Below are 10,781 nucleotides of genomic sequence, written 5' to 3'. Positions count from 1 at the left end.
AGCATTGCCGCCACTGTGGACACTGCCACGCCGGGTCCGGCCATGGCTAGACAGAGTCTGGTCATGAATATGGAGTCGGTCACGATGTTGAGATGTTCCTCCAGAAACAGTCCACATGCCAGTGCCACAGCGGTTGGCTCGAGTTGTTGGACCGACAGCACAGGATCCGTTGTTTCAATACACCACCACTGCTCTCCTGCCTGCCGTACTACCGCTGCCATGAGGTTAATGACGATGCATCGGTAAAGACCGTGGGTACTTCTCGTGGTCAGTCAATCACTTTAGCTGGCAGGTCAATGTCAACGATCGCAAGCCACTGCATCCATGGGGGTTTTGCTGTGTATCCCCATCTCCTCCGAACCCAGCGAGGGCCATGGCCAGGTATTCTGATATTGTTGGTGACTGTGCAGGAAGCTGTTTGTGGAAGGGTAGGTATACTCTGGTGGGTTCAGTGGCCAAATGTCTCAGAGCGAGCTTTCTGCCTTTCATGATGAGGCTACCAAGGTATTCAGCTCCTGGGGAAAAGACACGCAATGATTTTCCCAGGACCACCCGTTGTATTGGTTGGGCTTTATCAGGGGGTCCCTGGGCTAGCACACCTACTCCCCCTTGGAGTCCCACCTGGTGAGCGTGCTCGTTGACATCTGATGTTCGATGAAGTCGAGCGAGCTCACTGCCTCTGGCGTCAGTACAATGTTTCCCCTTTTCCAGTCACTTGGGACTTCACCTGACTGGCATGAATTTTCAAGTGTCATGGAGAGTAGCTTGTCAACTGCATCAGCCAATTCCCTCAGGAGTCTGGCATTCATCTCGTCAGGTTCCACGGACTTCTGGACATTCAGGTTCCTTAGGTGGTCAAAAGCCCAATCTTTATAGTGGGAGGAGCTTTGCTTCCCTAGTCCCTGCCTTGAGAGGTGTGGGAAGAGAGGTTTGTCAGTGGGGACTGAGGCAGCACAATTGGACTTCAGCCTTCTCCTAGTTTGTTATTATCAGTTTCCCAGCTGTGTTTCTTTCTTTGACCTCCCTTTTTTGGCTGAAATACGTATAGAAACTTTTCTTACTGTTCTTTCCCTTGCCAGATTCAGCTCCAGCCAAGCCTTGGCCTTTCTGACCCCATCCCTACACAACCAGGCAGCATTCCTATTGCTGTATTTTAATAAAATCTGGGACAATAGTAGAATACTTTATCTTGAAACTTTTGGACCACTAGTTCAAATATACCAGGTAAGCAGATAAAGAGGTCCAAATGTACTAGGTAAACAGATAAAGAGGTCCAAATGTACTAGGTTGGGAAATAAAGAGGTCCAGATGTACTGGGTAAATAGATAAAAACTTAATGACTAGCTTATTCCATTTTGATAGGCAATAAAACTAAACTGACAAAAGTTTCAATCAATTTTCTTGTCATACAGGGATCAGTTATATGTAGCAATAGAGCATTTATTAATATTATATTATTAATAGAATATATATTGTGTAATATATATTATATTATTAATATATGTTATTAATATTTTTGGCATTTATTAGGTTGCACAAAGTAATGTAATACCTACATCATTGTCATCTGATACACATGGAGTTGAAAAACAAAGGAAAATACCTAATACCTTGTCAAGTTCTATGTATTTCACCTTGCATGTTTTTTACAACTCATCTAATGGAAGGCAAAATTAACACAAACCAAAAGTCTGCAAAAATAAAAAGCTTCCTCAGAATGACACAATCTAATAAAGATGTTCCTTCCTGTAATATAAAGCATATTTGGGATTTTTCTTTTGCTTTCAATAAAATATTCAAATATTCCATCAGGACTTTACTTGAAAAGAAAAAAGAGACTGAAGCTTTGAACCATGGTGTGAATTTTTCACAAAACAGATGTGGAATTACCTGGAAAAGCAGGATCAGCACAGCTTGAAGGAAATCTCCATCCCACTAGCTGCCTAGCAAAGCACATGAGAGGTAAGAGAGGTGTCCATCATTGCGTCCCCTGGGAGGAAAGAATTGAAAGAAACATCATCTGCTCTTGTGATAGGTAGGTGACAGTTGTTTTTCTCCTAGCCTGGATAGATTTTGAATGTGTTCCCATTCAGTATCACAATTTCTTAAATAACAGGAAGGAAAAGACTGTCTGTTGCTCAAAGCAAGAGCTTGCCTGAGAAGTTATGAGAGAGTTTTAACAGTGCTGTGTTTTGTTCAGCTTGTCTTGCAATCAACGTTCAGTCTCCTACCACAAACAAGTATCCTGGTCACCAAGACTCTGAGCTCTTGCAGAGCTGAGACATAAACTTCAAAGAATGTCAGGATTTTAGAGGAGCTGAAGTTTTAGTTAGAAATAAGCTTTATTGGAGTTAATAAAAATAAATGGGTAGGCCTTGACGAGGTTAAGAGTTAGTAGTTAACTAATAATTGATTGCTTTCAACATAATGTTTGGTTAGCTGGGTTTATAATGAAGAATATAGAAACTGATAAATAGCTTTTAGGAACATAAGACAATTGTAGGCCTCCTCTGTTCTGAAACCAATTAAAAACAGGAATGGGAGTTCTACCAAGGGTTCATTTGTCATATTTGCATTGAAAAGGTAGAAAGGTCAGAACGAGGAAGACTTCATTTACTTCCTCATTTTGGGACCCCTCCCCATGAAAGGGACCACTGACCCATTTCAAGGAACAAACTACAGATGCTTAATAGCTTTTGAACTAATTACCATACGAAGCAGGAAATGGGATGTACCGAAGGTATGAATATACATTTGTATTTTGGGTATTCAATACTTGTATAGATAAAAGGACTCTGTAATCACCTGTAAATTGCGGTGTGTATTTGGGAGCTATCCCAGACCGCTGTCCAGAATCGCAATAAACATACACTTTCTAACTTTAAACTGTTAGAGCCTCTTTGTCCGTCACAGTTGGATATCGGTACTAGATCAATATGCATATTTTTAATAAATCAGAGTCTTTTGTCTTTTCCACTGCAGCAACAGCACCAGCTATTCCTTGCTGACAGCAAGGACAAAATGGAGGGGCACTGTTGTAGGTCAATGACTGTAGGGCCTCAGTTTTTCCTTATGGCTGTAGTTTTTAGGAGAAGCTCAATGCTAACTCTGGGAAATCATCCCCATTGAAATCAGCATGTGAATCCCCAGCATAGCATCTTTCATGGAAAAAAAGTTGAATAGAGATCATGTCATTTGTTTAAGTGGAACTCTGAGTGCTTTTTTGTATGACATAAAAAAATACAACAATATTCTCAGGTATGTGTGCTGCATTGATCTTACTGTTCCTGCTGGGTAGCAGTCTATATTTACTTGAATTATCTTAGATAGAAATATGAGGGCATAAAAGCTCTCTGACTAAAGATCTCACAGATGACTACTGCAAACTCACAGTGTAGCTCTAAAATAGAAAGCAGCATGTGACTCTTCACTCTGGCTTCCCAGGCTCCTGCTAGCAGCAAGCAGCAGTTGCAGATAAAAATAGGAGGTTGTGAGCAACTAGGATCTTTAGTTAAATATAGAAGTCACTCTCCATGACAGTAAGGAGTCCAGGACAACAATGAAGTCTCTCCGATTCATTAGCGCCGAAGCATTCGTGTCAAATGCAGAGTTTGCCAGGAAGAGTCTCGGGGCTGTTACTCATGATCTTTTTCCGCTTCTTTTCAAAGCTAGCTATTTACTGGAGCAAGGGGAAGTGATTCACGACTTGGTAGAGAACTGGCCACTTTTTGATTTTAACATGGGAAAACTTTTGGGAGCTACTCTGGACTATGAGGAAGACCTAAGCCATAGAACATGCTCAGTGTGCTTGGAAAGCTGTCTGACAGGGCTGAGAGACTATGTGCTGAATCAGTCTTCTCCCTACATGAAAAAGTTGAAAGTGGTCGACCTGACGGGTATAAAAGATGTTGAAGTTCAATTTTGTAAGTGCAAGAAGACAATGGGCAGGTGGGCCAGGACACAGCTGCTCTCTAAGCTTTGTTCAGACCTCCTGGTTTACCTGCAACAAGCACAGTGCAGTCCAGGTACCTTTGAAGTCAGTATCAATGTACTAATTGACTTGTTTGTTACAGAGCGGAACTATGAGCTGGTTGTGCAGGCCCTGTTGAAGAAATGCAGCTGTCCACTGAAAATCTGCTGTGTGGCATTCAGATCTGACAACCTGACCCTGCAGAAATTCTTCTATATCATAAAGCTCACTGATCCCTCCTTGTTGCTCAAACTGGAAATAGTTCATAATGTTCACTTGGAAATGGAACACTTGGAAATGCTCTTCAACTGTATCCACTTCCCTCTGTTGATGTCCTTGACCTTGCCAGCACGAACATTTAATGTGCGGAGGTTCACAGCTATGGACGAACAGATGCTTACTAAAATTGGCGAGAAGATGGGTGAAATGACACAGCTTACTGAGCTGAGTATGTCATTTTCTATACTCACTGGAAGAATACAGAAACTTCTCAGGTAATGTGGTCATCCTGCTTTCAGTCACACTGTAAAAAAGAGCACTTGGTGCCACCATCAAGCTAGGAATCTCTAAGAGTAAGGGAAGTGAGTATATGTTGGGATGTATGTGGGAGGGGGCAGCAGGAAGCTAGGAAAGATTATGTATTGGGGAGAATCAGCAGCCAAAGTATACCTAATACACTTTGAAAAACTGACTATTTTGATTAATCTTCCAGAGTCCATCTGGTGAGAATATATTTTTAGCTACCACAGAAGAGACGGGTATACCCAGACATTTTTTATTTGAACTTATGTATTAATCAGCTTGCATCGGCCTTTGGTGCAAGCCCTGAGCTGTATTCCAAGTATTTTCTAGAGTATCTGGTGAATGTTTGTCCTCTAAAGAACAGTCAGTAATATGCTTTTCCACAGATACTGTATTTTAAGGAGGGCAGGGGAATAGCTGATTTTCATTTGAGGCTTTGATTTGAATTATTCGTTCTGTCTCTTGATGTCAAGACAAGAGTTTTTTGTATTGCAAATTAAGCTGATATGTGAATATTCATTATGAATTCCAGTGGAAAACTGGCAATTTGCAAAAAGCTAGCCAACTACCAGTGAGTGATACTTATATTGGAACAGGTAATAAGTTAATTGTAAGCTTTTCAGAGCATCTAAAAAAAGGCAGATAAAAGTTTCATACAGACAAATGATCTTGGTCTAAAATTCTTCCCATACAAGAAACCATTTTATTTAAAATTTGTGAGTAGCATACTTCATATATTGACTGGTACAATTGAAATGAATTGCAAGTTTTTAAGCTTGATCCAGCTGAACCCTGTGGGAGAAGTATGTAGTAAGTATGAAAGTGATCTCTTGCTTTTCATTTGTCAGAACTATTTTATATTTAACATAAATATCTGAATAAAATCTCAGTTACACTTCTTCCGTCCTTCTTCATCAAAATGTCTCTTTGCAACTCCAGAACACTACAATGTCTAAACCTCTTGGGCATTAAAAAAATGTAGCAGAAAAAAATCAGCTAGAAACGAAAGCAGATATCCTGTGAGAATGTTTATTTCGTATTGGAATTAATCCTTCCTTAATGGAAATTATCTAAATCTCTGGAATTATTGCAGCTTTCTACAAGCAGCTACCAATGCTCTTATGGTAGTAGTGATCTGCTGTTAAAGTCAGCAAGTGACAGACACTTTACAATATATAACTGGTTAAAAAATAGATACATAGAATGTTAGTAAATTAATCCCCATTAAAATAGTGCAGTGGATTCATGCATAGAAAGAGGTAATTAATGGAACTAATTTCAGGAAGAAAATATACTTGCTATTGTTGTCACATGCTTCTGTTTTCAAGAGAGATTTGAAAAAATTATTTGGTAGATGGCTGCATTCATAATGTGGCTAGATGCATGAAATTTTGTAAATGTAGCTTTTATTTTGTACTATAAAACATTTTTCTCTTTAATTTTGCAGCCCACTAAAAACTCCACTGAAGATGCTGGATGTTTCTAACTGCTCCTTGAACCATGCTGATATGGCCTTTTTAGCCAATAGCTTCCATGCCAATCACTTGGAAGCCCTGGACCTGAGTGGTCACGATATACCTGAGCTTTACCCATCAACATTCTTTAAGCTCCTCAGCCATTGCTCTTCAGTGCTCAGGAGTCTTACTCTGGAGGACTGTAATATCCAAGACACTCATGTCAACATGTTGATTTTAGGTTTAAGCCCTTGTCAGAAACTACAGGAGCTTAAGTTTATTGGAAACCCACTGTCATCCCAAGCACTTAAACACCTTTTCACATTTCTCTGTGAATTGCCAATGCTGAAAAATGTGGAGTTCCCCGTTCCAAAGGATTGCTACCCTATTGGCATCACCTACCCCATTGATGATGCCAGTGTTTGCAGATTTGATCACCAAAAATATGAAAGGGTAGCAGAGGAGCTTAATCTCATTTTACTCCAAGCAAATAGAGATGATGTGAAGGCTTCAACGCCACTCTTTGGGAGTTATGATGCAGCTGTTCAGGAGACAAACAATGAACTGGGAGCTTACTTGATCAAGTCCTTCAAAGAGACTTTAGAGAAGTTCACTTCTTCATTTAACAAAATTAATTAAATTTGTAAAATTGTGAAGTAGTGATGAGATGATCTGCCAAATCAGAACTTAAATTACTCTTTTCTACATCTTCACCTCCAATCATCAGCTGTGAATTTCTTTTAATTTTTCAGCTGAATTTACTATTATTTGAATAGCCTCTAATCACCTGAGGTACTGTAACTTATGCTATATCTGTTGCATACACCTTACACAAGCACTACTTCCCACACATAGAGAGTACTTTAATTGGGGCCTGAGTGGTAAACAAGTGCTACTCAGCTTCTCACCTGTAAAATTAAGAGACTTGGTTAGCTTCTAGGTAATTAAAAAAATAAATATAATAATATAAAAAATATATATAATAAATATACTTTATTGGTTTATGAAAACTTGTTCAATCAGGACTGAAAGTGAATGTTTGTAGCAGGAGCTGAAGGTGTCACTGTAGTATTGAGGATAATCATTAAGATAACCAGGACAGTTTATTTGAAATAATACTGAGCCTCATCATCTGAGGGTAAGGAAAACACTTTCTTCATTTAGGCAGTTCTGATTTGTCTAGCTTTCTTTTTATCTACAGTAGGAATATGCAAGCAACTCTTAACCTAATTTATTTTAAAAATCCCCCAAACAAACCAAAAATTAATGGACCGAGTACTAAGCAGAACTTAGAGGTTCCACAGCATGCATTCAAATGATTTTTTTGATGTCAGCTCACATTCTAATGTGTTTTATTGATGGAACATATGATGGTAAATTGAAAGTGAATGGTCATGACCTGTTTATGTTTACAGAGCACTTGAGAAATAAAAAGGTAATCTAAATTGCTAAACTAAGGAGTTGTGAATAGTAAATGACAGAATTGGGTCCCATATGACCTTACTTGTACTTTGACAGAATTCCCCATGCTCCTTTATCCTTACCTCTACTGTACCTTTTCTTCCCTCCAACCCCACCATTCTTTCCATCTCAGACTCGACCCATGACTTCTCAGTCAGATTTAAGTTACTTGAATTTTGCTATGCCAAAAATCTACTTCTTTGGGATAAGTAGCGGTGTTTTTGTTGGGAAAGGACACTGTACTATAGCTGTAAAAGTGTAGTGATTCTTCCTCCCTCCAATCTACAGGTTGCACCTGGAGGTGAAGGGTGGCCGTTTTGGAACATGCTGTGGTACAACAGTCAGTCCTTGCCTTTTTTGGTTCTCTCAAAATAGACAGCTCTTATTTCAGAATAATTACATGCCTTATAAAGTCTGCTGTCTGTGTAGCTCTCCTTCTGGTTTCTTCTTGCCGTGCTTCACCCCTTTACTTTATTTCCTCCTTTTTCTGAATCCACAAACTCCTGCCTTTCTTCCATTTTTTATATGGAAGAAATCTTCATGTCTATATGCTGGCTCCTGGGCCAGCAGAAGCATGTAGCTTTTGTTTTGGTGCAAAGTGACAATCATCACTATGACTATTTTAGAGCTTTAGCTCTGAGATATGGCACCTTCTTCTCTTTAGTTTCTTTCTTAATTATGGTTGCTATCATTGGTTTTAAATACAGGTCAAGTTTTAACATTTTGATGTTTGCCTGACTTACTGCAACAAGGGTTCCTGCATGTCTTCTGCCCCAGTAGTGTGATTTTGGTTTGGACCTGCTCTTTCTTCTTCCATGTGTGTGGGACTTGGAACACAGCTATTAGAGAGGAAGGATTAATGCTACTATGACCTAGCTATATAAAGTTACCTTACACTTTGCAAGTACAGACAGATACTGATTGAGTCCTCTTTGGTGCTCCCTTTTCTTCCTTATGGGACTATTGTCAGCTTCACTGGGTTCAGACTGGAGTGGATCCAAATTAATTTATACTGAATATCCAGAAAGCTGTCTGAAATCTTAACTACACACCACCTTGAGAGGAGACAGTCTTCTAAGCTCCCAGACAGAGACAGGGCAGGAGTTACCACTACACTGAAACCATACAGCTGTCAATGGAAAGAAGATGTCTGATGTGTTGTGAATGGAGATGAATTCAATTCCCTCCTACCACATCTTCTCATTATGTTCCTTTAGGTGTCTGAAGAAGAATACTCAGAGTCACTTCAGGTTTATTTGTGAAAGACACAGAAGAGATGCAGATGTAAAAAAACCCTGAAAATCAAAACCACTCCCATCATATTCAAATGAATGTTCTAAACACAAAATGCAATGATGAATATCACAGCTGAAGGCTGAATTTTTAGTTCCAATGAAAAGAGACTGCTATTTTTTTATTTTATTCACCATGCTTTATTCAGTACCACGTTTTATTTACTATATTGTACTTTTTTATTCATTAGCATATTTTAATTTCATTTGCTGGGACATGTTTTGTTCAGCAGCAATCGCTTGCAAATCTTTCTCTTTTGCAGGGTAAGGATTGCCAGAAGAGCTTTCTGCTGCTGAAATTGCTGAACTCTCCTATTCAGTAACTGTACTGAATTCAGTGAAATACCTAGTACATAGGAAATAAGTATTCTCCTTTGACAAACTTCATGAAACTGAAGAACAGGCAAAAAATCTTTATAAATGACCTTTGCTACATCTGATCTCTTCATAATTTAAGTCATATTATGTTTTGACCACACATAGAGTAGTTGAAAGAAGCAACAGGAAGAAAGATGACAGATTTTTACTGTGGAAGAAGCAGCACAGCAGCTCTGTACTTGGAGACAGCTATCTCAACAACATAAAAGCCTATCAATAGAAAAAAGGCAAATAAACACTACTGTTGCAGGGAAAGTTGTCATACATGAAACTGAAGCAAGTTTCCCAATAGAATCCTACACCTTTTAAATTAATATTTTTAAACTCAAAAGTTATGGACTACAGGTCAATTCTTCTGAACACATATGACCTTTGCTTACAAAGCTCCTCTTTCTCTCCTTAAAATATGCATCAGTCAACAGCAGACCAGGACTGTATGAACTACCTTGCAAAGAAACAAGGGAAGGAACATAGTACCTAATGCTCTCCACATACTGCCTTCAAGTAAAAGTACCCTGTGTGAAAATTATTGTGTCTAGGATAATAATTTATGATGTAAATTTAACACTTGTTTCAATGAATGTCTGGCCAGAGATTCAAAGCTGCCTCTGGTTAATCCTAAAAGCACCAACTGTAATCATTGTTTTGTAGAGATTTTTTAAATAGTCTTATACCTAGACAAAGAAGCTTTACTTTTGAAGAAAACACAATGACTGTGATTGATGATCGCATTATTTTTTAAAGTCATCCAGCATAACCTTCTCTATCATTCTTTCAGATACTAAGGTTAAAGATATTTTGCTGTCTAAGGTACAGCTGCATTGATATTTCTTAATTTTACCCAAGAAATTTTTTACAAAATAATCCTAAAGATAGTTTTAATCTCAAGTAGAATGTACAAACTTAATGCAGCATAGGATCACAAGATTTTAAGGGAAACACAACTTGTCTGTCCAGAAAAAAAGAAAAATTATTTCTCTCTGTGGAAGATGATCAACTCTCCACCTTGTTCTCAACTTTAAAGTATTTTAAATTCCAGAACTGAGAATATTCAAACATCTAAAACACATATCTGTTCTGGTAATTCTTAATGAAGATGGAGGTAATTTTTTTTCCTTCTCAGTCTTTCAGTCAGAAGTGATTTTTTTTTGTTCCTATCGTCTCTGCTGTGAACTGTGGGAAATCATGCACTGAGCTGTTGCTTTTTCCTTTGCCATGCTTTTCTTCACGGGGCTGAAGGTTTCTCTTCGTCTCAGAGCCACCATACAACATTGGTTTTACTTGTTAGAGTTTTATTTGTTTGCTGTAGAAGGTTTTACAAACTGAAAGACAACCTTTGCTATGCTTCTTATTAGTTTACTTTTTATTTTGAGCACCAGCTAACATGCTCCTAATGAAGCAGGACTATAAGCTTCATTAATGCTTAATAAAAGTTGTATTTCTTTCTGTTTGTTTGTTTGTTTTCTGCATTTTTGATTGGTTTGATATTTTGGCTCTCTTGCCCATTGCAAACTTGGAATGGAAGTGAGCTCTGCCATTCCCTTGGCTCCATTTCTCCAGAGGATCTTCCTTGTGCAAAAGAGCCTGTGCTTGGAAGAACTCCCAGCTTGCTGCACAGTTCACTGCTGCTGCTTCCCAGCTCTCCCTGTGTCCAATACAAGTGCAGGGCAAGCATTAGAGTGGTTTTCATGCATCATTGCCCAA

The 10,781-nt window shown here is 38.7% G+C and overlaps 1 protein-coding gene across 1 annotated transcript; it reads left to right on the top strand.

The window, feature by feature from the left end:
- The first annotated feature begins 3,413 nt into the window (after positions 1-3,413).
- LRRC14B (leucine rich repeat containing 14B) lies at positions 3,414-10,523 on the top strand. Its single transcript, XM_005481802.4, has 2 exons — positions 3,414-4,464; positions 5,940-10,523. Exons 1-2 carry the CDS (start codon positions 3,560-3,562, stop codon positions 6,583-6,585), a joined length of 1,551 nt encoding a protein of 516 aa, XP_005481859.1. The 5' UTR covers positions 3,414-3,559; the 3' UTR covers positions 6,586-10,523.
- The last annotated feature ends 258 nt before the right edge of the window (positions 10,524-10,781 follow it).

This window comes from Zonotrichia albicollis, chromosome 1 (assembly GCF_047830755.1).
Source record: "Zonotrichia albicollis isolate bZonAlb1 chromosome 1, bZonAlb1.hap1, whole genome shotgun sequence".
NCBI lineage: Eukaryota > Metazoa > Chordata > Aves > Passeriformes > Passerellidae > Zonotrichia > Zonotrichia albicollis.
Note: the sequence above shows the minus strand (reverse complement) of the source record. Positions and strands in the feature narration are given on the sequence as shown.

What these genes read in the sequence shown, in the direction of transcription:
- LRRC14B (XM_005481802.4), top strand. Translation starts at nt 3,560, where the DNA reads ATGAAGTCTCTCCGATTCATTAGCGCCGAAGCATTCGTGTCAAATGCA. An exon ending in AGAATACAGAAACTTCTCAG is followed by an intron (nt 4,465 to 5,939) that starts GTAATGTGGTCA and finishes TTAATTTTGCAG; the next exon opens with CCCACTAAAAACTCCACTGA.